General features: G+C 41.0%; 3 protein-coding genes across 13 annotated transcripts in view; 2 read left to right on the top strand and 1 right to left on the bottom strand.

The window, feature by feature from the left end:
- On the top strand, positions 1–16,534 carry krt222 (keratin 222). Of its 3 annotated transcripts, XM_076145220.1 has the most exons (11): positions 1–165; positions 1,821–2,003; positions 2,247–2,450; positions 4,352–4,434; positions 6,038–6,191; positions 7,025–7,321; positions 9,520–9,645; positions 10,974–11,194; positions 13,600–13,823; positions 13,915–14,017; positions 15,725–16,534. In XM_076145220.1, the coding sequence occupies exons 3-11, from the start codon at positions 2,253–2,255 to the stop codon at positions 15,936–15,938; spliced, it is 1,620 nt and encodes a 539-aa protein (XP_076001335.1). In that variant the 5' UTR covers positions 1–165; positions 1,821–2,003; positions 2,247–2,252; the 3' UTR covers positions 15,939–16,534. The 3 variants fall into 3 exon arrangements, with proteins under 3 accessions (XP_076001335.1, XP_076001333.1, XP_076001336.1); XM_076145218.1 differs by lacking the exons at positions 1–165; positions 1,821–2,003 and adding an exon at positions 2,075–2,153; XM_076145221.1 differs by lacking the exons at positions 1–165; positions 1,821–2,003; positions 4,352–4,434 and having other exon boundaries at positions 2,358–2,450.
- A 711-nt stretch (positions 16,535–17,245) lies between these two features.
- LOC142994549 (tensin-4-like) lies at positions 17,246–26,032 on the bottom strand. Of its 2 annotated transcripts, none has more exons than XM_076145265.1 (13): positions 25,967–26,032; positions 24,576–24,846; positions 23,005–23,326; positions 22,208–22,545; positions 22,030–22,125; positions 21,635–21,766; positions 20,886–20,978; positions 20,320–20,397; positions 20,124–20,186; positions 18,674–18,845; positions 18,193–18,261; positions 18,014–18,043; positions 17,246–17,812 (listed from the first exon to the last, which is right to left on the bottom strand). In XM_076145265.1, exons 2-13 carry the CDS (start codon positions 24,826–24,828, stop codon positions 17,680–17,682), a joined length of 1,779 nt encoding a protein of 592 aa, XP_076001380.1. In that variant the 5' UTR covers positions 24,829–24,846; positions 25,967–26,032; the 3' UTR covers positions 17,246–17,679. The 2 variants fall into 2 exon arrangements, with proteins under 2 accessions (XP_076001380.1, XP_076001379.1); XM_076145264.1 differs by having other exon boundaries at positions 24,576–24,849; positions 25,967–26,027.
- The window catches only part of LOC142994550 (zinc finger protein Aiolos-like), a 50,211-nt gene continuing 43,437 nt past the window's right edge, over positions 19,622–26,395 (top strand). For 2 of the 8 annotated variants that reach the window (XM_076145274.1, XM_076145273.1), the window contains exons 1-4: positions 19,622–19,730; positions 19,812–19,878; positions 20,133–20,205; positions 21,339–21,384. The gene's annotated coding sequence lies outside the window, so the exon portion shown is untranslated. The other 6 variants (XM_076145272.1, XM_076145266.1, XM_076145268.1 and 3 more) reach the window with 5 other exon arrangements.

Below are 26,395 nucleotides of genomic sequence, written 5' to 3'. Positions count from 1 at the left end.
TCCATGGAATATCTCTTGTCTAATTATCCCCGCTAATATTGCTCAACAGGGACGTGGGAGCAACAACACACAGAAACAATAGAAACAGGCGGGATTACATTCCCTGTTTGTAGTCACAGCAGGAATCATCCACCCCAGATATTCAGAACTCACCTGCGCTGACAGGTAGGCATTGCCTTTCCCAAGATTTTAACTAACGACATTATCAGTTGGCATTAACCGCCCTCTTTCCAATAGAGTGCCATGTTGCCAAGTCAGTGTGGGTGTGTGATGATAGCGTGCCACGGCATTCTTCACCATCTGTGTTTGGTATTTAATCAGCGTGCAAATGTGCGTGTGTGTGTGAACCAATATTTTCCATGTCCTCCCAGTCAGTTCCCGGCTTCACTGTCCTTTGATCAACAACACCCCCGCCCCCCCCCCCCATCCCTCCATATCTTTCTGTTACGATACAGATGGACGATAACCATAGCCCTGAGACGCAAAACCACATGAGAAACTGGATCTCTTTGTTTTGTCATTTCTGTGACGAAAAATAAAAGTCTAGACTCCGTATTTGTTCACTGGTTAAGATAGACATAAGTGCACCCTTTCTCGTCTGCATTACTAATCCCTCTATTCTGCCGGTAGTACTGCCTGAAAAGTGCTATTCACTCAACAAGACACCTGACAAGCAAATCCATTATAATTGCAAATGTAAATTGTGAAACATATATAAATAACAAAAATAAGGCAGGGTGCAAAGGTGGAAAAGGGACTGACATCATACTTAAGAAAAATATTGATTCTGCCTTGGGTTGCTTACACTGCTCTGCTGTGAGCTATTTGCGCATCACTCAGTGTGAGGAACATCAAACCGCACACTGATGTCAAAGCCAAACCTGTTTCATCAAGAACTTTTCTTACCTGTGGCTATAACTACTGTGATAATGAGAGTAGAGTACTAGTTTATGTAGTGTTTGTGGTCAGATGAAAGGTCATGCACCTCTTCACCAGAGTTAAGTCTTGAGGTGGAATATGAGTAGAGAGAAGCACAACATAATTATGCTCAGGTCTCACAAAGCACAATGTGTGAGAATATATGCAGAGACTCACCATCCCTGTAGGCAAAACATATATTAAGAGGTTTGTTTTGTGGCACCATTGTTGGCATCATTTACAACCAAATCATAGCTTAATTCATCCAATAATGTTACACCACACCCCAAATATATTCCTTTATTGCTGATCGCGACTCCTTTTGAAGTTGATGAACTTGACAAATACTGAAGCCATAGTTTTTATTTGCAAAAACACAGGATTACACTGTTTATTGCAGATATGTAAATTAAGCCACATTAGAATATTAAGAAGACAATACTCGTGTTCCAGACAGTCAGACACACATACAAACAGTTATTGGCCCCAAAAGAGAGGCCAAGATAGCCATTGAGCAATACGTAACTCTGTGCAAAGTGTATATTATTATCTCTGGCCAGCGTAAAGACACACAGATTTCACATGAATTATAGTTTTTGTAACCACTGATTAGAGCACAAACACATACAGACACACATCCTGCTGCTGTGTCTCCCTGTACATTCCCTCCACCGCTTGTATTGCTGCCTGGTTGAAAGCAGCTCAGTAATCCTGGATCAGAGAGTACAATGGTCCTCAGAGTGCCGGTGATGTAAGCACTGTGTCCACTGCTTACCCCACTCCACCCTGTGCCAAACGCCGTTGTTGTGGTGGGGGTAAGGTTAGTCAGGGAGAGAGATGTCTGTCGTGACTGACCATGAAGATTACTGACAGACACTCAGTGAGATCAGCCTCTCTGATAGGTGCCTGCTGATGACCCAAAACAGGACCGGGAAGAAAAGTGTTGACCTGCTGGGCAGAGAGGAATGTGGCTAAGCTCTGTGCGCACAGAGCTGTGGATCGACCAGGGAACAGATTCTGGAACCTTTGCTGTCTCATTACTACACTTGACTGTGCTATAATCTAGGAAGGCCACGTTGCCTCAGGTAAGTGTCACTGGGTAAACATTTACCCTGTAAACGCCTTTGACCATGTGATCACAAATGTGTGACAGGCTGCTGGTGGCTGTAAAGGTTGTAACTCTACTGTATGTGACTGGCTGCGGTTCAGTGAGAATGTTCCGGCTAACTCAGGCAGTACCAGCAGCGTTTTATCATTTGACATCATATGAATGTATCTGTCATCGATCTGATATGCGTAAGTAAATATTTGATTTTGCATCTCTGCAGGTGTCCATGGACTCGCTGAGAGAATCCAAGCAGACAATGTCGGCACTGAATGTGCGGCTGAAAGGCTTCCTGGAGCAGGTAAGGAGGCTTCAGCAAGCCAACCGGAGGCTGGAGAGTCAGATAGTTGACTGGGGCACCAGGAGCAACTCACACTCCCAGGACTGGTCCCAGCAGGAAAACATTGTGAAGGAGCTCCGCGTGCAGGTCAGACTCATATTTGTTTAGCTTTTAGTAATCACATGCTGCTGGATGAAATGTTGCAAATGCATGATTCAGTCATTGAAAATTGATAGTAACCGCAAATCACTTAAAAGATCTGTCTGCCAGAGTGACAAAGAAAGTAATCTGGTTTAGAGGGCATATAATTATCTTTATTTACTTTATGTGTGTGTGTATGTGTGTGTGTTTGTAAAAAGAACTCCCTTACAGCAACACAAACCTTGTTGGTCGGATGATGACAGGAAAAGGTTTGTTTAATTAAAAGGCAGTGACCACAGCCAAAAAGCCGACTGCAGATGATGATGATGATGATTTGTTTTGATGAAAACTGCATGCAAATAATATAAAATGACATGTGACCTGTGACAGAAATAGCAGCATGGCAGCCCAGTATGCAGTCCAGTATGTTATCTGGATAATGGCATCTATTGTTGGGACTTTTATTTACACCTTGAATGAAAATGCAGTCTTGGATTCTGTATTCTACCTTCCCTTGTGATTTGATCTCAGTAGGCGGGGGCAGTGACGCTATCGTTTCCTCTTTATTCTAAGGATGAGCTTCATCCATTTTTGCAATTCCCAGACCTTTATTAGAATATCAGATGAGGTTTGGGGATATTTTGACCTTGTGAGGGGATTTTATCTCATGAATGTGTCACAGCTGTACACTGAGTAGATGTGGCCGATATGTATACCTGTATATAGTGTCGCAGGTCACATTGCACTCGTTCTGTGCATATATTCACCTCAAGTTAAAATGCCCGTTTCCTAATCTGGATAAAGATGAGATTTTAATAGGGCCTCAGTTCCAAATGTATTCAGAATAAGTAAAAACTACAACATTTTGCCATAGTTCATATACAGTTTAGATATACAGCAGGGTCAAAACAGATATGTTCTTCAAATTCATCAGCGTCAGCAAAGCCGTAGAGATCAGATGAACCTGTTGCAAAAGACATGACATAGACTTGTGTGTTGTTTTTCCAGGATCAGGGCCACAACAAGCAACAAGCCTTCGAAATGTCAGACGTGGAAAGAATGCTATTATTTTTAAGGCCAAACCAATTAGTGCATTATTGACACAGAATGGCCCGGTGATGCCACATGAGCCAACTTTAAGCGTCATCGGCTGGGAGTAGTCACTTTGAATTCTAAGGTTGTTGTTTAGCTTGTTGCATATCAAGTTAAACATCTTGTCTAGTCGGTTTAGCTTTGTTCCCTGTTGTGATATCATAAGTTTATATCAGTTATATCAGTTTGTCTTCCTGAGAACGACATTATGTTACCTTTATCTCATTTGTATCACACTAAATGTTGAGATGAATGTTTAAGGCAGAGGTATGAAATGTATGCAGTGAATACAAAATGACACTGTGTTGTCTTTGGCTTTAGTTCAACATAGTTGTGTTTTGTGTTGTACTCGTAAGAAAACAAGGGAACAAGGGTGTGTCAACATTTTCAAGTGTGAGATTAAAGAGGGTGGGGGCAGTCTGCGCTTGAAAAACTCCTCTGTTACATCATGAAAATACATTCTTTTATTCATATCAGACAGCTGTTAGACAACAACCCCTGAAAGCTGATGAACAAACGTCACATTAGGTTTAATCTGCATAATTACTTATATAATTATATAATAACAAATCTTGCATCTTGCTTTCAGAATGTATGGAATTTAACACAGAGTCATCACTCACTTTGCATAAAAGCTATGAGGCTTATGAAGTAATCAAAGCCTCATACTGATTTGTTTCTGCAGTCCTGGCCAACATACCTCAGCCCAACCCAAATACCCTGACTTACACTTTCAAAGGAACAAATACCACTGGCAGCTGAAATATTTCACTTTGTTAGTTCTAATGTTTTTTGTGTTTGTTTTGTTCTGTCAGGTTGGTAAACTACTGATGGAGAACGTACAGTTGGCACTACAGTCTGACAGCATGAAGTCCAGGGCTGCAGCCATCCAGGCCAGGTCAGCTGGATTTGGCTGGAGTTTTCCTGAAAGCTTTAATCTTAGTGTTCTAAGTCAGTACCAGCTCCTCCAGGAATGAGCAAGGATGAGCCCAAATTAAGAGCAAACCAATAAACCACACAACACATATGCTTACAACTTACAACACATACAGTATGTGACCTCTTTATGCTCTTGTGTTGTCAAAATGTATCAAAAATACAGTTTTTGTTTGTGTTTACATGGTATATACGTATTAGTGCTGACTAATGTAAAAAATTATGATTACTATCCAATGAAAGCATCAAAATGTAAGCATTAGCTGTCCTGTTCTGGTCATGCTGCAAAGATCAGCTTGTCCTCTGTTATCTAACTCAGGCCACATCCTCCTCCTATGAGCCAACCTGCATACCAATCCAGGCCAGGCTCTGTGTCACGTCAGCACTTTCACTTGTGTAGTATTGATGTATAGTGACACCGAGCCCTCTCAACACACACGCGCACACGCACACGCACACACCCATGCACGCGCGCACACTCACACACACACACTCACACACACACACACACACACACACACACACACCCACACACACACATATGCTCGACTCACCTCTCTGCTGTCACAGAGGCCATTAACCCCTGAAGGACACAGACACATCCGTATCTATTAATAGATCCACCTGATGGGCCTCACTGTCGGTGGACATTTTTCTCAGAGACACATTTTTAACATGAGAAGATTTCAGGTTTTATACCCCAATTACAGCAAAATATCTCAAGGGTTCTGGTGACCTAAATAACACAAATGACGCTTCTGCCTTAGGCCACTGAGCAGCTACGGTAACTGCCTTGCCCAAAGGAGGTATTAGTAAAATTGATGCTGCTCAAGGTTTTTAATCAGGTTACCAGGTTACTGTAATATTCAGTCATTTATAATCACTTTCACAACATATATTGTAGTGATAATCGTGAAAAATCTTTAGTTTCAGCAGGACAGATACAATCTAACTCTTTTCATGCTGTAATTTTGAATTTTGGAACGATTGATAGCATTTTTATTTGGGAAAGAAAGAAAATGAAAAGAAAATTGAGCCAAAACAGTCCACAATAAAAACACATTCTGGCTCAAAATGTGTTCTGATCAAGGGCATCCGACTTCTTTTCCAGAGAAGCAAAGTCTCTGAGGTTACTCTTTGTCTATCCACATATTTACAGTTCAGTCTTGTTGACCTACCAAGAATTCTTTGTGTATGTGTTTACTTTTTCTGTTAGCAGATCCAGAATATCCAGAATGTGGAGAATGCAGAAAGCATATTTCCCCTTTCATCTTTATATATTGACATATCCACACTGAATGTATCCAATAAGTAAAGAACATACCAAAATATACCTGACAGCCTGATATTGTGCAGAACAGAAACACAGTGAATCTTTTGTTTGAATTCCCCTCAAATCAAGTTAAACTGAGTGTTTGGCAGGACTAAACAATATTTCAAAATGTCGCTGCACGCAGATGAAATAAATATATCTACTCCTCTATGAAGTTCCTTGATAGTCGGTAAACTGATTCAATATAAACTCCGTACTGAACTGAATAAATGATTGTACAAAATGCCGACAGGTGTGAGATGGAAGAGCAGCACACCAAATGTCTGGAACAACAGGTCGCGATGCTGAGAGAGTCGAAGAGGATAGCAGAGAGCAACAGCAAGACTATGCAGGCCAACCTCCACCACTCTATGACCGAACTGACAGAGATGCACCAGGAGTTTGAGGTCAGTAATGACACTGCATTCCAGTGGTCACATCTCTCAGAGACAAAAGAAAAGACATATTGTTTGCCACCTATTCTTCCTACATTCAAGTTTACAATCATTTCAGTCCTTTATTAAATGAAATATACCTGTAAGCAGTTGGAGAACGTCTCCTTTTAATTACCATATGACAACAATGTAGCATTGGCAGAAACATGCAAATGCAGACTTTGATCCCACTTTGATAGGCTCCAGGACTCAAGTACATTTCAGGTTCATAGTTCAAAGTTCATAGCTGTTTGTATCAACAATACAATGGGATTTGTGTAAAGCATCAGTGTTGTTACTATGGTTATCTGAAGTATAGTATATTTGTTAGATTATGTCCAGGCTATGTGTGCGTGCGTGCGTGCGTGCGTGCGTGCGTGCGTGCGTGCGTGCGTGCGTGCGTGCGTGCGTGCGTGCGTGCGTGCGTGCGTGCGTGCGTGCGTTCCTGTTTCTGTCTTTTCCTTTTGTTATTCCTGCTGACTAATACTTACCTCTCTCTCCCCAACTGCCTTTCCTCCAAACGTTCAAACACATGGCCACATACACACACACATACGAACAGGCTCAATAACGATTCTGCCTTGCCTCTGCATTTGATCGGCTGCTTTATTTCTCTCTTCTTTTTCTTGATTTTCCCCTTTGCATTGTTTATTTGCTATACACCATCATTTCTCTCTCTCTCTCTCTCTCTTTCTCTCTCTCTCTCTCTCTCTCTCTCTCTCTCCCTCTCCCTCTCCCTTTCTCCCTCCCTCCCCTCTCTCTCGCTCTCTCTCTCTCTCTCTCCCTCTCCCTCTCCCTATTTGCAGAAGACAGGCCGGGCTCTGCAGCTGCAGCGGGCTGGCTCCTGTGATGCTCTGTTAGTGACGGCCACTGAAGCATCAGGCGGAGGAGTGGAGCAGCAGAAGGATGGCACAGGGATGGAGCTCACCCAGCTCCTCAACCGAATCAGATCCCAGTGCGATCGAAGCAGGCTTCCTGGCCCAGGCGAGAGACAACTCCGCCTGGGGTCCATCTCAAATCCGCTCCCCAGCTCGCTCAGGCCTAGTCACTCTGGAGGAGCAGCAGCATCAGCATCCCGAACAAGCGGAGGAGCTCTTGCTGAGGTACGCAGTGTCCCACACCGTTTTCTCTCCTCCTTATCTCCTGCATCCTCACTCATTCTTTTTTTCCTGCCTCTCTCATGTTGTCCTGGCCCACAGCCAACCAGACACGCCCTCAAGACAAACTCCAAGCTGTCAAATAGGCAAGGCAGACTAGTGTATGCTTGGCTGGAGTTAAAATGAGATGAGAGTGTTTGTTGACTTTACTTCAGGAATCACAATGCCTCACCCATGTTTAATGTTTTACAGTATTACTGTAGTGTACAATCACTTGTATAGTGTGAATGATCTCTTATCTTCATTAAATATTAACCAGCCACGAGCATCCACATCTATAGTAGCTTGTTGCTCATCCATCATCTTTACCTGAGATAAGCAACACTTTTATTTTGAAGTTGAAGATTCTTTCTTTTAGTTTCTAGCCTGAAATTTTGCTAATGCAATCTCTTGAACTCATTTAATTTCCCCAGTGTACTCGTGCCACAGCACAATGACTACCTGAGCTGAAAGCCACCGTGGTACTAAATCACAGTAGGTTTTATAAAATGCTATTTACCTCAGACACGATCTGTCCCATTTAAGTAAAGGTGACATTGTCCTGTTTTCAAAAGCCTGTAAGAGACACCAAAATCGCATGACATCAGTGGTGTGAACTCCAGTTGCCTGATTTAGACTTAAATCGACTCACAACTTGGCTTTGACATGATTGATTTGTGGTTTCACTTGGACTTCAGCCCTTTGCCTCGGATCAATGTGTGTGTGCAGTGTGCAGCAAATCAGCCCTTCATCTCCCATATTCACATTCAGTTAGTCATATTTTTCACAGATCAGTGAAATTCATGTTGTATTTATTATGTAATTATAATGCAGGGAAATTCTAAAGCTTCTAATCCATTGTTTGTGTGTAGAACATGTGATGTGACGTGTCAGTCTTGTCTTGTGACTATACAGTCTGGAACTTGACTCGGAATTTGAGACTTAAAAAATAATGTGTTGGTCTGAACCATTCTGTTAGGCCCTTAAGTTAAACACTTAGTGTGATATAATGTTCATAATAATATATACTCAGTATGTTATAATATTATATAATACAGGGAAAAGCTGTCCTAGTCACTCTCCTGTGACATTGTAGTTGCAACTCTACATGACACCTATAATCATGTTCTTTAAAATTCTGAAATAGATAATCTGCTCACTCCCGACACCCATTAATCATGTAGGTGACAATAATGGAGTCAGTTTTTTTCATCAGATAAATCCCCTCTTGATTCAAGAATAGTCAGCTAGAAATTAATCATTGTGATACAGTAAATAGAGGTGTAACTTGTGTTGTTTTTGCTGTCAAAATGTTGTCTTAAGTGTGCTGAGACAGCTTCTCTGCTTCAGTGCATTTGAAAGGAGAAGGGTACGGAGCGTGTGAACACACACCAGATGTACATTAAGTCAACACAGACAGCACAACTGTGTGTGTAAATGCAGGGCAGTGTGTTGTGTTGGCCACTGTGTGTTTGCCCAAAGTGAAACACACACACTAGCAACAGCTCCACCGGTAACTGCATGCCAGTGGGAACAAACATTTACTCACAATGTGTGTGTGTGTGTGTGTGTGTGTGTGTGTGTGTGTGTGTGTGTGTGTCTGTGTGTGTCTCTGTGTGTGTCTGTTTGTGTGTCTTCTCACTAAGCGTACTTCCCATGTGTCTCATCTATCACATGCCCTTATTTATCTACAAACTATCAGAACCTTCAGCACATATTACACTTTCCACCTTATCGTGTGAATACTGCTTGCTTTTGTTTTGTTAATTGAAGAGTTGATAAGAAATATAAAGAATGGTTCAAGTCACAGTGTCTGCACTTTGCAAAGGAATAAGGCCATTATTTCTAATATTGAGTCCAAAACATTGAAAAAAAATGTTGCTTCAATATGTTGGATTATCAACAAGAAAAGAAAGAAAGAAAGAAAGAAAGAAAGAAAGAACAAACGAACGAACGAACGAACGAACGAACGAACGAACGAACGAACGAACGAACGAACGAACGAACGAAAGAACGAACGAACGAACGAACGAACGAAAGAAAATAATTGAATAAGATGGTGATATTTGTGTACCGTGAGGATTTGGCAGAGCCAGTGTTGATGGTGGTCAGGGGTCAGGTGCTGGTACCGCATAACATGTGACTCCCTTCCCTTCCCCGCCCAGGAGGAGGCAGCGTGGGCACAGGTGAGCCTCGGCGGTGCCGCCCTGAGGGAGGCGCGGGCCGAGCTAGCTGAGGCCAGGAAGCAGTGGCACTCCCTGCAGGTGGAGATCGAGACCTTACACGCCTTGGTGAGTAAACACAAAACATTATCACACAAAAGAATCACACATCACATCATCACACATCATCACACATCATCATTATCACTACAGCAGGCCTCCCTTTATCAATCTGACAACACTTCCATTAAAAGTAATAAACTACATGTGTTAACTTTGTAACTTTGTAAAAGTAATGAGAATGATTTGTTTTTTTCTACCTTTCAGGCACTTGGTTTTAGATTAACTTAGTGTCTAAAAGTTTGCTTTTGTTGATATGTTATCACCCCTGAAATGCTTTGGATTCCACACTAATGCCGTTGGAAAAGTTGCGCCACAAGTTTCCACAGGACCAGGAAGAACCATGACTTACCATTTCCCACCCTCACACAATAATATAATGTTGACCGAAAAAAAATGAGAATGAAACCAGTACAGTACCAGGCCAAATTACAAAGCAATGAGATGTAAAGTAAAATAAAGTCCTAAACCCTACACTTAATCCTCTTAAGTGCTATTGGAACATTAAAGCAGCAGTCTGTTTGAGTGTTAGATTTTTACCTGCTGCACCCAGTCCAGCTTCCAACACACCACATACCTGAGAACATGAGACACAACTGATACTTGATATTAATCACTTAATTACATAATCCAGCAAGAAGGACTTGTTTGGCCCAACAGTATCACATGACACCGAAGAGTCGTGCTTCTTCCTCGCTGCATCCTCCTAGTGTGCAGGTAGAGAACAAGTATGGGCTAATGTATTTCCAGTGTGTGATTAATGAGGAATTCAAACCCAGCATGATGGTCAGACTGAGACATTATTAAACATCCACTGACAAAACATTATTCCAATTTTCATACTTCTGCTTACCAAAGAAACAAATAATTTATTATTATTATAAGTATAATAAGATACACACAGTAGACCATTTTCTGCATCACAATGTCATGAGACACTAGTAGAGCTGTTGGCAGATCTCTGTGTTTAGTCAATAGCTGTCTAATCAAAGCCATACAATAATGATTATTGCTAGTCTTTTATCCTGACAGGCACAGTTTCAGTTTTGCCTGCTGGACATTTTAGTGTCTCAGTTCTGAGCTGTTATTAATTTTTCAACTATTATTTAGTCAGTTCAGTCAACGGACATTATACAACATCTACTAGTTTGACACCCAAGCAAGACATGGCCCTCTGCCATCATTTTGGAAAGATTTACAGCACCACTTGTGGTCAAAATCTCCACAGGTTACGCTCAAAAGGCTTAAACACACTCAACATTCATTAATTTATGTATTTTCAAATATGAATACACTAAATCATGGTTGTGTTGTTATCCTTGCATCCCTGTGTGCAGGAGAAAGGACTTGAGAACTCCCTGCAGAACACCCAGCAGCTGTACTCTAGCCAGCTGCAGGATCTTTCCCAGGTGATCGCCGGGCTGGAGAGCGAGTTGGAGCAGGTGAGGACCGGCCTGGCCACCCAGCGGCAGCGCCACAGCCAGCTGCTCAACACCAAGATGAGGCTGGAGCATGAGATCGCCACCTACCGACGCCTGCTGGAGCGTGAAGAGGGCAGGTAGGACGAAACATGCAGGGTGAAGAGGTGGGAGCACGAGCAGGAACCAAGAAAGAGCAGCAGGGTTGGAATTATGAATTTCAGTGTCAATAGGGAAGTTTCAGTGGAAATAATGCAATCATCCGTGAGTTGGAACAACAGCAGAATTAAAAAAATGGAGAGCTGGAGTAGATTTTATAGTGGAACCAATCCTGACACTGAAATAGTAAAGTAACATTATATATTTTACGGAATGCTTTGTAAGACTCAGTAAAAACAACAGATCGAAACTGCAAAAACAAGGAAAGAAGAAGTTTAAGAAGTAAGACATTTGCATTTCCTCCACTGCTGTTACAAGAACATAAGAAACAACACAAAAGTCATAGGTTCAAAAGTGTATCAAAGTGCACTTAAAGTACAGATCTAAAAAAATATTATTTAAATTTATATTCATTCTAAGCCAGTAGTCTTATCTTACATAATGCTTGAAGATAATATCCATGACATAATACTGTCAAATTGGAATATTATCATAAGCTCATACTAATTATCCCACGTCTTGTACTGTGCAAGTCATTTTTGTATTTTCACACAGTCTGCCTTCAAACACAGGGGAATAGGCAGGGAATTCTTCCTTGTCAATTAAGGCTGAAGTAAACAATATGATTCTATAATGGTTGCCTTTATGTTGCTGCCAAACAACATGTCAACAACATATCCTATCCTATTCTTAACAAAGCCTACAATTCTGATCTGGATTACTTCGATTTTATGTCTATTGAATTTGAAAATCCAAATTAGCTGCAGGTTGCGACGTGCTCACACTGTGCTGTGTGCCCTCAAACAAAAACACTGAACAAAAGTGTTAAGCATCAAACAGAAATGTCAGTTACAATGCACGTGCAGGATGTGTGACAATGATGACTCAGGTTAAGCTGCCACTGATTCATATCATAAAAACTAAAGCTCTGTCTGGAATCATACAACATAATGGAATCCAGACAGTTCATGTAGCTTGTCTGCTCCTTAAATATACTCTGTGCCAGTGTCAAGCTGTTTAATTGGGGAATATTCCATTCCTCTGGCCTGGCTTCCAATTATCTTCACAGGGGTTCTGGAACACAAATTGACGGTTCAGATGAACCTCCTTTGCAATTTCTCACCTTTACTGCATTTACCATATGATTGTGATTTTATAGTTTGAGGAAGGAGGTTTAGTTTTATGACTCACATGCAAAGGTAATAGTCATCCCATAGAGGATTAGAGCACCATATGTACAGCACAACCCCAGCTATAGCTATTATCGTCTATCTCAGTGATTCTAAAGCAGCCTATTGGCATTTCCACTGAATGAGCAAATGGAGAAAGAAGGAAGGAAAAGGGTGAGACATAAGAAAATGAGAGACATATAGAAGCAGGAAGCGGGGTACGTGCTGGAAAGTGTTACCATGGAGAGTAAATGAGACAGATAAATGGAGGAATTTAGATCTAAAATGAAAATAGAAACTGATCTGGACTCCATGTATTCAGTCAATTTTTCTGTCATCACTTCTTCCTTCATCACCTCATTGCTTTTGCTGAGTGAGGGCTTTTCTGTCCACAAGGAACGTTCCAAAACTCCTTGCCAGCATCAAGCTATTTTATTAGGGAACATGGATATGGACCACAGATGACAGCTAGATCTATTTAACAGTTTCACACAATTACTGCATCAGCCATATGCCTTTAATTTTAGGTTTTGAGGATGGTAATTCAGATTTATTTGAAGGTGGATAAAAGCACCACCTGTACAGCACCAACTGTCTTTTTTATGGTTTGTTTTGATCATTTCTTTATTGCAGATGCTTTGGAGATGAGTTTGAACAGTACTGGTGCAGACAGACAGGACTTAACATCTGAAATTCGTATTGTTTGTGTATATTTGAGAAGGGTGGCAACAGAGGACAGCGAGTAGAGGCTCAAAAGGCTGGGTGATAGATGCAAAAACAGAAGAGAACATCCTCATGCTGAGTCATCTCATTGAAGCATCACCACATATAAAAAACACTGTGGTTTCTAAGTCGGACACATGTGCAAATTAAACAAATACCAAAGGCACAAAAGACAATATAAAAAGGCTCTCTAGTGATGTAACTATCCAGGGTCTGGGGGTTAACAGTTCTGAAGGTGCTTGTATGAGGTTGAAGATGTGTTTTCGATCACATGCACAGACCAAACACACTACCCTCTAAACATCTGTGCATTTACATGTGACATTACAGTTCTCATGTGGATATGTTTGATTGTGTGTTTCATTTGTCATTTAAAATCAAAATTCAGAAATGATAAGAGGACATATTGCAGAGATCTACTTGTTTCCATTTATTGATCAGATAAAGGGATCAAATTACAAACACTTAAATGTATTTACTGCCTGTGCCTGCAGGTACATGGGTCATAATGGGCAGCCGATGAGTCTGCGGCCCTGGAGATCTTCTGTGGTGGAGCCGAAGGAGCAGGGACTGGAAAATGTCTTCAGTGACCCTGCAGTCACTCCAGACGAACCCAAGTCAGAGCCACTGCCTGACATACCTCCACTCCTACCAGCAGAGAAAGGGCCACAGAAAAGCCCAGTACTGCATAGACAGCAGAGCCTCATTATACTCACGGGTAAGACACACATTAACACAGACAAACATGTCTGACAGTTGTCATATTGTACTGTTATACTTGTTATAAGAGGTCTCTGCCTTCTTCACAGAGCCAGAGCAAGATAAAGAGTTGCCAATCTCCACTGTGAAGACTCAGGAGGTTCTTCAGGGCAATGTGGTGCGTGAGAGTGCAGAGGGCCACGGCACCGTTGAGTGAGTATTGACTTTTCGTCTCTGCTGACCTGTAGTCAGCACCTCCAGTTAAGTCTGAAGTGTAGGCATTTTGTAGCAGCAACCCAAACCCTTTTTAATGTACTGAAGATAATTACTTATTTGTCTGAGAAGATGATTAATGATATAGGTTTACATTTACAGTAATCGTTTTTTCCAACACAGTAATTTAGGGTTTAGCATGGTGGCGTAACATGTCATGAAAGCTTAACACCTCTCAGTTGTATTGGCTCTGACTCAGTGTGATTGCATTGACTCATCGGGGCTTTTGGATGGAATCACGTCAGCCACCATGGTTGTGGAGACGTCTATAATAGCTTAAAAGGCGAAAAACGTTTACTTGACTACACAATTTCCCACGAGTCATACATCACAGTGCTACATGGGAATCTTCTTTGAGTTGAAAAGCCGTGTTTGATGTAGAGTCCTCAGGGTGTGGTGTCTGTCATTGTTAGATGAGCCCGTGGCGGAATTCTTTGTTCACTTCGCCAGGCATTAAACGCCGCATACACACAGTTGTGCACTCATGCATGGAAGTGTACACACAGGTAGACACACACACATGGTCATGGTCTGCCAGCTCACAGGAGGGAGTGCTGTGGTCTAGTCATCAGTTCTGCCTCACCACAGTGCTTGAGATGATCACTTTCTGAAACGTCTGGGGATAATGATCAGATGTGCTTTCATTTTGATCACAGCAATGCAATCAGAGCTGTTTTTAGTGTGATCAGTGCCGTTTTGGGTGTGATCAGATCGGTCTCCTATCTTTTGAGCTTTTGTCGGGGGTCAGGATTTTTAACTACATACATCCCTGAGTAGCAGTATAACTAGGTCACAGTAATCATGCCTATGAGATCTATGGTAGAACTGATCTCCCTTTTTGTTAGGCTCTGTTTTGAATGTCCCCTGAACCGTTACATATCCCTCATAGGCAAGTCATTAACACATGGTTATTGATTGATGTCTATGCCACACCTAAGTCCGCCATTGTGGTGTTGCAGTTGCGTTTATGAAACATAATTTTCCAGCAATTGTCAGTAAAGATCTGTATGTATCCCAATACAAATGTTTACAAAGGGTTTAAAGTTGACTGGGAATCAACCAATTGTGGCTTTTATGGTGTACAACTATACTGTGACTGTGTATTTTTGTAGCCTTGTGAATTTGTGAGTGTTTGTGGGCTTTTCATGAGCCATTCAGTACAAGACAGAATGTACGAATGATTTATAGGTTGTTGGTGAGGTTAGAGCAAGGAGTTCCACCTTAAAGGCATGGAAGCTGTTTGTAATTCAGTAATGTCAGTAATTTAAAGGTAATACCACATCATCAATCTCAATATGCTGGTATTTAGGTCACTATTTTGGCAAGCAATCGAATGAGTTTGAGTTGTGGGAATTGTATATACATGATTGATTTGAATTGATAATGTCAAAATAGTCTTGAATTACATACGTTTTTGCATCGGTATTATACAAGTATTATATAAGTGGTTCATATCTGGTTCCTGGCATGTTTCCACTTCAAATTTAGTTCAATGACCAGAGGTAGCTGAAGTGTCTGTATTTCAATTGTATTAGACTGTACACCTAAGCGTTCTCCCCTGCTGCCCCCTGCTGTCACTGAGCACTTTCACCATTTTGCTGCAAGCATTTATCATCCTCACATCTAATTTCCAACCGTTCCTACCAGGACGGAGAACTTCGACAAGGTGATCAAGCAGTGGGAAGGCTCCTTCTTCAAAGGGAATCCCAAGCTGCGGAAGAAGTCTGTGTCACTGCGCTTTGACCTGCATATGGCTGCAGCAGACGAGGGCTGTGCCCAGACAAAGCAGGACAGCCTCCCTGACGTGGAGGTTTGTCTCATCATGAAGAGGTCTCGCAGCATTCCGTCTATCCCCCAGTAATTCTGCAAACATTGCCAAGAGTCAACACAGCTTTACCCATTTTGAAGTTATGCTTAACCTAATAACGATATGAAATTCCATCACACATGTGTTGACACTGAGTTTGTCACATAAAACTCTGACTCTAGCAGGATACATACTCATCAGAGTTTTATGTACATCTAATGTGGCCATTTTATCGGATCCTGATTATATTCATTAATACAACACATTTATCACCTTATAGAGGATAACTCCTAACAATTTACTGTGTGTATTTCTGTATCATCTTTCGTTATCATGAACATGTGTCTTTAAGCATCAATTCAATATGGGTTTGCTGCACAAAAGAGATGATATATTGCAGATGATTCTGCTTTATGACTGCATTTAAATCTAGTTAACTAACACTTTTGTAGTACAGGCTGAATGGAAAGATAGCGAAAGATAAATGGAGGTGTGTTGTCACAGATCACTGTGAGGTGTTGGGGACTACATAATGGTGTTTTCTACTGTAAATAGTTTGCACTGCAGAGATACCGCACTTAGAAGTACCTCAGATCGGAGACATCTCCAGAATGCTTGCAGTAAAGGCTCTTTGTCATTGCATTTTATTCTCAGTGTGGCAAAAAAATTGATCTTGCAAGTCAAACCCTTAATGTAGATTAGATTTTCGGATGCATTGTTTAAAAAGCTGCTCACTGTGAATGTAATAGCAAGGAGGCTACTACACTCACCGTGTGTCTCAGAGAATTTAGATTACCTGTCTTAACCAGAGGGGGGCAGTATTTGTAAATAGTTAACACTGCAGTCTTTAGTGCTCAACTCTGGGGGTTATGGTGTGTAACATATTGTATGCTATCTGTTGCACTTGAAAATTAATTTATATGCTTAGTTTTGAGTTGGCAACCAAAGATATTAAACATGAGATACTGACCATTGTGCATTGCATTTACGTGCCTCTGAATATGTTATTATGATATTTAAAGATATTATCTCTTCTATGCAGTTCTGTGATTGATTTGGCTTTGCTTCATGAAGCACTCCTTTCTTCATTTTTGTAGCTCTGCAACTTCAGAATAATGCGTTGTGCTTTTATCTGATAATTTATCATTTCAAAAAATAAAAAAAACTGTATGAAGACCGATTTGTTTTTGACTGATTCTTTTTTGAAGTCATTTTTACAAAAAGCAGCATGTCACCACACATTTCTTTTATGTGTGCAGATGTGATTTGATGGTGATGTAAAGGAAAGAGATGAAAGACTATGTTAATATTTCTCACACTCACACAAGCACAAGTACAGTCAAACTACAGGTCACAAGGATTATAAATGTTTATTTATCGTTACAACAGAATAACACATTCAGTCAGTGAACATACAGAGTAGAAATTGTATACAGTGCTATCAAACATGCATTCTTAATCATACAGCTGGGGTAGCTGAAGAATGACATGCTGTGAAAATGAAATTACAATATTTTATTAGATTCTCTTTGCATTTATTTACAGGACCTTCAAAATGTATCAGCTATTTAACCATAAGCTATTACAGATTTTCATTACCATAGGAACCATATTATATAAAAATGTAAAAGGTAAAGCAGAGTAAGACAAATAGCTGCGTTCCAACTTGTACATAAGGTGCTACTGGCTTTCAGCATTTATACCATAAAAGCTCAATTTGATTTCCTGGAACTCTCTCTCTCTCTCTGTCTCTCTCTCTCTCCCCCACCCCCCTTTCCTCTCTCTGCGTGTGTGTCTACGGCTTGGATACTGCAGCCTGAATAGACTCAATGGCTTTGCTACAAGGCTGGAGGGGATCGTACTCTGCAAAGACATGGCAAACATTCTCCATGCCAGCCTCCACACCTTTTGCCACAAAGCCAAACATCCTGTAAGGACATGCAAGTGATAGATTAGATTACTTTTGACACTCCATTAAGTACACAAAGTACACAAAAGTAGAAAAATTGAACCTGAAATGTAGCTTAAAGTCATACAATGTAGGCAATTTTGAAACCTGGTCAATAACAAGATTTTATTCATCATTCATTTACAGAAATCATCCTTATTATGACAGAAACATGTCTTACCTTGCAGCGAAACCGCCACCTTTAATCCACCTATGTGAGTAAAAATAGCAAAGGTTAAGATTAGAAAAGTACTATTTTCTACAGTATTATTTTCCAAAACAGATGTGTAGCACTTCCAAACTAAATCCCAGTGACTTCATACACATGTTGCTTCATACTGCTGAACTGTTTATACTCACAATCGTTTGTCTGGATCTTCACCACTGTAGCTCAGCAGGTGAGCAGGGTAATGGCGCCTGAAGAAAAGCCTTTGAAGAGAACATGTCTGACTGTTATAAGTGATCACATTTTACAAACTTCTTCAAATGATGGAATCATCCTGTATGCAGTCTAGGAAATGATTTGTGCGTCTAACAACTCAAATAAGATGGCAAAATAATACCCCCTGTACAGCTGTAATGTACCATATGAAATGTACCCATCATTTTTATGAATCATTGTGAATGAAGGACTAATAGCACAGCTGAAACAGGAACTATGACAACAGTGTGCTTTTCTATCCTTGCAATTGCAACAAATTAGTGGAAGTAAGGGAAGAAAATGTGCCAGTTTCCTATCTTGTCTGAATCAACCTAACTACAGCAGGTTCAACAGCCAACACCACATTGATACTGTAATGGTAAATCTCAGCAGCAGGTTGAAAAGTTGTGTCTTTCTTACTTCCTGTTGATGTCTGTTAGTGTTACGCCCTTCAAAGATGCCTTCAAGTTCACCACAGTGGGTTTGAAGGTGCCAGAGCCCTTTTCAAAAGTTGAGGACACTGCCTTCTGCACTGCACATGGGCCTGTCAACATCTCAGTGTGGACTGCATTCAGGTACAGGAAATTGCAAGCTACGGAAAAATAACAGTACAATACATAATATTTAGTAAATCATCCATATGCATTATGCCTATAAGGAAATTGTGTTTTAATGCAAGTTGTACATGTATGTAGAACACTTAACAGTCAAGTTGTAATTTAATATGCCATACTATGTGGGCCTCTGATCTGAATGGCATCGTGATTAGATAGCCACAGCTTTCCAGGTATAAATGCATCCATACAGCCGTAACACATGAGATCAACTTGAAAATGTCTTCTTTGCTTCACCTGCTCTCATCGATAGCATAGTTAGTTTCTAACACAAGTTGAGACTTGCTTTAATTGAATAATTAACCTGGAAGTTATATCTTGGAAGGTTGACCATGGAGCGCAGAATAAACAGTGTGAGCAGTGATCAGTGGTCAGTAGTGTAAACACCCACCTACTGAGGTCACATGACAATACAGGTCCACCCAGATACAGAGATCACCTTTTATCACATGTTATGGTGTGAAGTTTACACGTTTCTATTTATACAATTCTAATGTCGAGATCTATCATGTATAAGTGAAGAGTCTAGAGAGATTTGGCTGAAGATATACACCATCATCTAATATTTAATATTAATCTAATATTTAATACGATTTAATATGATTCAAATCAGAATATGCCAGTTCAGATTTGATAAAAGGTAAACAGCTCAGCCTAACCTCCTCACCTTCTCTATAGCTGCAGTATGTAAACCACAGGTGTAACCAATAACATTAATAGTGGCTGCAACCCATTTAGGTATGTTTATTTCCGGGTGCTCTTAATGTGGTCGCTGGCTCCCTGGCACGGCTTCCTGATACAACTGAATGGATCGGAGCCGCGGTGATGAAGCTAACTGTCTGCTTTTCCATTTGTTTTTACCAGTAAGCTAACATACCTACCTGCTAACTGTTAAGACTTCAACCGTTCGCTAACTAACCAGTTAATGTGACAAACTTTTTCAGATAGCTAACGTTAGTGTCTTCCTGGAATACATAACTGGGGAACAAGGGGTATAATGTACGGAACAAGGTAAGAATACAACTTAACATAATTTTACATAATTTTGCCTTTTCGTGAAATGACTTCACTTTCCAGCCTTTTTAACCTTCGGTGTGAGTAATTAGCATTATGTTCTGTGTTGTTTGTGTTTGGGTTCTGTAGTTTAACCTTCTCATGTACTTTTAGTTTACTTTTGGTAACACCGCGATAAAAATAATTGCATAAAGCTGAGCCAATGGTGGAGCTACAGCCTCATTGTTTTGTCTTTGTCTCACCTGTTTTAGAGTTGTTCTCTGATGTCGATTTGGCTTTTGCTCTCTCATCTCCTGCATCCAGATCTGTGTGGGGAAAATGTAGGTCAGTTGGGTCTCTCTCTCTTTCTCTCTCTCTTTCTTTTCGTCATACTGTCACACACACACACAAACACACACACACACACACACACAACCCTGTCTTGCAGTAAGAGCCTACCTTGGCAGTGGAGTAGTAATTTGCAGGGTAAAGCGTACTCAGAAATAGTGTGTTGATAGACCAGGGCAGAGAGACTACCTGTGAAAATGAGAAGACCATAGGCGTGGATAAGCACATAGACAATCTTATAGTGTCATTACTTTACTAGTCAAATGATGTGTTCAGGTCCTATGTTATTTATAGTGTGAGGTGAGGATTGTTCCCCCTAGTCTAAACATCTCAAATGGGGGGAGAGGGGTTGGGGGGTGCGGGGGGGGGGGTCGTCAGCTCAACATTTTAGTTCACTGGTCATTCTCACATCCACACAACCACAGACACTGACTGATAAGGGAGTTGTACCAAGATAACGAGTAAGAGTTGTGTGGGTGTTGGAACACACCCTGTGAACTCATACAGCCTGCTTCAGCCCACCCATTCCAAGAGACGAGACATGGCTGACTCAAGTCTGGTGTGGCAGACATCGCTCAGTCATGATCTGCACTCGTATTGAGTGGGCAAGTGAGTTTAAAAGAAAATGGATTATTTCCAGGTAAGTGACTAAGTAGGCGTTCTTGGCTTGTACTTACCAAAGTATGGTTCATGAGAAGAGCCTTTGATGCGGACGCCCTTGGGTGATGATTCAATAAGGAAGTGCCTGATGAGCTCTGAACCGCTTTCATCTGTTATGATTAAACAACAAAGTTAATTATCAATTTAGATAGATGGACATGTATTACACAGGTCACTGTTATTATACTACCAATATATAGGTCAAAATTGGACAAGATTAAGCTCCATTTCAATTATCTTGTTGTGTTTGAAGCCAATTGTGGCACACTGTAAAAATGGAATCTAGGCCTTTGTTGTGAAAAGGCTTTATGCAGTCTGCAAGTGAAGTAAGCCTGACGGTTGTTTTGTGAGTGAGGTTAATTTTTTCGTCTTTGATTGCTTACAGGGACATAAACAGCTGGTTTTCTTTTGTTTTTTACAAAGCACATACTGTGGATGGAGAAAATAACAGCACTGTCTCCTCACCACAGATAACTGGACGTCCACGGACATGGCCATGCAAATCATCCAAGTGGGGTAAGAGATTCCCGAATCCCCTCAGAACTTGTCAACTCTCTCAGAACCAGAGAGACATGACAACAGAGCTACACTGTGTTCACGTTGTTTTAAGATGTTTGCCATTCTGGTAGTTGTAGCAGTTATTCAGGACCACGCCTTACCAGATGTGAATCTAACATAATCATGCTGTGGCAGCTGATAAAAGCACATTTTTCACAACAAGGCATGAGGTTGGGTCAAAACTGTCTGGAATAATATCTGGGTTTACCTGGGTGGCCACTTCCCGACAGATTGTTGGGCACATGGTGAATCTTCATGACCAGTCCAAAGCTGCCTCTATAGGATGTGCTGTCTCTCACCACAAATGAGCCTGGCTCCTGGTCCTTCACGAGAGCATCAGCTAAAATGAAGCACATCACAGAAAATACATGGTGACAATTGCACAAGTGTCTGAATTACTATGTGTGGACCTACTGTATGATGCAGCACAAACCTTAACCTCAAACGCCACTAATAATTCACTAAAGTGCCATTATAGTGTCCCAGTTTCAGTGCTTCACACTACTTCCTCCTAGTTATTTTTGAGGAAATGTCCAGATGGAGTTTTGGTAGAGCTGGTTTGTTGGGAATATCATGGAGAGAGTGGGCATTCAAGATCCTCACCTTCTGCTCTGTTGGTATGTGGACGGAACCAGAATTTTGAGGTGTCCATGACAAACTTCATGGAGGGCTGACTGCCATCAAAATGGGCTTGAAAACCTAAAACAAATGGAAGTATGACTGAGGGCCTACTATATAACAATCAAATGTGCTTCAAGTCTGTTTGCGAATGAAGACTCACTGTGGGGAGAACATGGCTTGTGGAAGGACTGTGGAGTGGTCAAGTCACTTTCAGGTGGATAGAACTGGTGCATGTGTCGGTCTGATGGTGGTGTGCCATTGATGAGCACCACTGGGATATCCGTCAAAGACCCAGCCAGTGAAGCAGGACTGCTGTGAGTTCCTGTGCTCTGGAGAAACTGAAGATGGTCGAGCGGTGTTGGCTTTGATAGGAACGGCTTGTCTGGGCTGTGGTTTGTGTCACACAGCTTTATTCTGGGGACATTGCAGAAGGAGCCAGACGTGCGAGCAAAGAAGGATTCTGGAGACTCGGCGTCTTCACTGGCCAGGGACAAGGAGCTACACAAGGAGAAGAAGATAGACTACAATATTACAGATCAATACCTCATTTTTGTATTACAGAATGTTGTTGTTCTATGATGGTGGTCCACCAATAGTTCCTGATCAAACATTTTTTAGTTCTTACTCTAAGCTCGGTACTTTAGCTAGGTTGGCTCGGGAACTGCTGGGTATATGTGTTGCAAGACAGACTATTTCAAATTAAGGGTGTCTCAATCTCAACCTGAACATTTTAGTGATTGTTTAATAATAATGATTATAATAAACAAATGAAAATGCATAGCTGAAACAAAATAAAGTAATGGAACAAGGTTGCTACTCAGGAACCCCTGATATTAGAGACTGTGTGTTAGCGTGGTAGGAATGTGAGCATGTGAAGGAGCCACATAATTCCTAAAATGGATTATTCCTAATTTAGTTCAGTACTACATTTTATCAACAGCAATGTTTTAGTTCTACCTGCCAAGCATGTAGCTGGTGTCAGATCCTGTGGACGTGGAGAGGAGGGAGATGGTGCTGTTTCTGTTGGGTAATGACATACGCATCGATCCATATGAGGACTTGTCATTCCTTGGAGAGGGAATTTGCCGCAGAACACTACCGCATGGCAGTGGAGGCCGGGATGATGTAGGGGAGCCAGAGAAGGCCAGTGAGCCATGGGGGCTGCATCGTTGTGTAGGGATGGGTATACTGGGTGACAGGGACGGCATAACAGACGGTGAGGGGCATCCTCTAGGGACCAGCATACAATTGGGGACATCATCATCTGAGCAACAGTCATCTGACGATAGAGAGAAAAGTATTAATGAACAGTGAAAGAGGATAAAGCAGGAAATGTAATGTTAAGTTGTGAGGATGGGAAACTGCCTTTTTTTAATGGAAAAAAACTTGACTGCTCCATGAAGCTTGTGTATTATGCCACCATGGGTGCATGCCTGCAGGATTTGAGTTAGTTTAGCTCAATGGTCTGGATTGGTGTCAGCAAGACGGGCATGGCCTCCGTATGCAAACAAACTACTGCTGAAGCTCACCTGAGAAAGACATTCATACTTCTTTGTGTTGAGCAGGCCCCTGCTTGCATTGCAGAGTCCCAGCCCAGACCGTTCCTTGTTAAACAAATGCTTTGAATATTGCATCGCTGCTGTTGCGATGATACAAAATCACGTGGAGGAGTTTCAACTTGTTCTTGTTCACTTAAGGCTCCGCCTGCCTCTGCACTCGTGTGCATTAATGACAAGTTTATAACGTGAGGGGAGCAGTGCAGCCTGTGGTCTGTGTATGAACCAGATGGCTGAGGCTTTTAAAACTTAAGTTATGTAATAATGACTTGTATTCATACAGAAATATAAGCATCCATCAGTGAGTTAAGTTACCATAAAGAATGTGTTGTAAGGGGAAACAAGATAGTACTCAATACAAAAGGAAAGGAGACTCATTGCTCAAACCTTGATGTGTTTGGACTTTGTATTGTTCGATCACATTTCTCACTAACTGCTATGCTTCACTAATCATGCGACACACCATCAGACAACATTTGCACAAACAGGAAATCCTCTTGACTCTTGTGCACACTGACTGAAGCAACAGTGACTGCAACAGTGACTATATGATGAGCTTCTCTGTGTCTTTGAGTGAAATGTAAACGTTCTGGTACTAAGCCTTGATAGTGATTCCAGAACAGATGAAGTGGTGTTATTACACCAAGACATAAAATAGAACCAATGGGAATAAATGGGAATTTTCCAATGCCATAAGCTAAGAGTAGTAGCTTTGCTTAGTTTGATCAAGTTGAATGTAATTTAATGTGTTCTCTGGCACACCTTTGGAAGGTAATGGCCCTATCTTACAGGAATCTGCCGGCTGTCCTTGTGTGCTTTACTCTGTTGACATTGGACATTAAAGGGTTTTAATATTGTGCTAGGGAGAAGAGGAAACTAACTCAGTATATAAAGGTTGAAAATTGTAAAAACAATTCATTTGTACAATTTAATTTGTACAATTCAGCTTAAGGATTTAAGACCAAACTATACCTGTGGGAGAACTGATGCATGGGGGGCTTGTGTTCGTCTGGATAGGTTCAAATGTCGGATCCAATTCCAGGATGAGCTGGTTGAGATTATCGAGGGAAATGTCGAGATCAGGGTCACTGTGGTTACCACTGGGATCTGTGAAGCTGGGATGCTGATTCACTGTCTCCGGAGAAGAGTCCAGGCGGATGGTTTGACCCACCCTCAGAACGTGACTGGGTATCATATGGGACATGCCTTTAGCTGTAAGCATCATGTTAGGAGAGCTCACAGTCTTCTGGGACAGACAAAGACATGGACATAATGGAGAGAGTTCAGTTACAGTATGGAATACAGTAGAATAACAGGTTTGCTTTTGACCTCTTTGCAAAACAAGAGTTGATACAATATTTTTCCCAGGTACTCATATTCATAGATAATGAAGTTTATTATGGTCCCATCGGTAATATTAACCTTATCTCTACTTTGTTGTTTATTTGTGGCCCTTATACTTGCAGTATCAAACATGACATTGGTAGAAGTGTAAGTGTGTACAGCATAAATGCATTAATCACATAATACCTTTGGTGAAGTGGTAATACTATATTCATTTTCAAGCACACTTACTTGCCATGGACTACACAGATATAAATTACTTGAAAGTTGTGTTTGTTATTATGGTTAACTAATCCTATCTTAATCTGATAACAGTATGTTTTGGTGTGACTTCACATTGGTATCTAATGTTATCCTGCTTTCAATGCTTGCTGTAGGTTTTTAATTTATGGAGATTTCTTAATCTTTGTATGATTTGTCTTTAAGCACGATGACAAACTATGTAAATGCATCATGTTCATGCTGATTTCAGCATGAATGACGAGATGAGGGAAGGGTGTGTAGTGTGTAACATCTCAGTGTTTCCCCACATCCTCGGCTCCGACGAGGTGTGGCTCTGAGTGAGTCACCCTCCTTCTGATGGTTACCATGACTATAGCAGTGTTGTTCTAAAACAGCAGTGATTTTTAGTAATCAGTCTGCAGACAAAATTCTGTCAGTCTTAAATTATTGAAAACAATTTAAGCTCTTGAGGTGCACCTTAAGTTTCAACATAAATAAATTGAAACTCACAAGGAAAACTTTTTAAGGAACTCAACCATTTTCATTTGAACAAAAAACATCAAACCATATACATTGAGACAAAAAGACAAGGATTGTTTATATACTATTTTTGTAACACAGCTCAACCATATTCCCGTAATGAGCCACCCTTTGGAAAAGAGTAGATGGATGGATAGATAGATAAGACCCTCAATTTAAACCTCTTTTGTAATGTAGTCCAGTGATCCATCAACAAGAATGCCAATACTGCAAATGATCCCTTGTGAAAATGACATCTGAGGGAAAAGTCCTCTTACCGTACTTTCTTCTGGTCTTGATCCTGTTGTGTCAATGCTGTTTTCCTCCTAGACTGCTTACTGTTTTACTCTGACAGTTCATGTGTGGCTCTTATTAATAAATCCCAACCCTTTCTCCTGTGAGCCAATCGGCAGCAAGGATAACTGATCCCTGCGGCTGCAGCTGATGATGTCATAGAAGGAGTGTAAAGTTTATGGCTGGAGGGGTGTTATTTTTTTGCAACTTACAGTGAGCCACTGATTTTCTAACAGGAGAGATCAACTTGAAACCATTTTCTCTCTTAACCCTGATTGAATTATTGTTAAAACCAAACCTTCACACCGGTAAGCACATAGGATTCCTTACTGTATCCTTTTGTAGTAGGTTTTTATAGTAGTTATACATATATGTATATATACTGTATGTATAGTCGTGTGAAAAGCCGTTAA

The sequence above is a fragment of the Genypterus blacodes genome, unplaced genomic scaffold (assembly GCF_046128005.1).
Source record: "Genypterus blacodes isolate CSIRO-AG114 ecotype Tasmania unplaced genomic scaffold, CSIRO-AGI_Gbla_v1 ptg000030l_1, whole genome shotgun sequence".
Taxonomy (NCBI): domain Eukaryota; kingdom Metazoa; phylum Chordata; class Actinopteri; order Ophidiiformes; family Ophidiidae; genus Genypterus; species Genypterus blacodes.
This window is presented reverse-complemented; position numbering and strand designations above follow the sequence as displayed.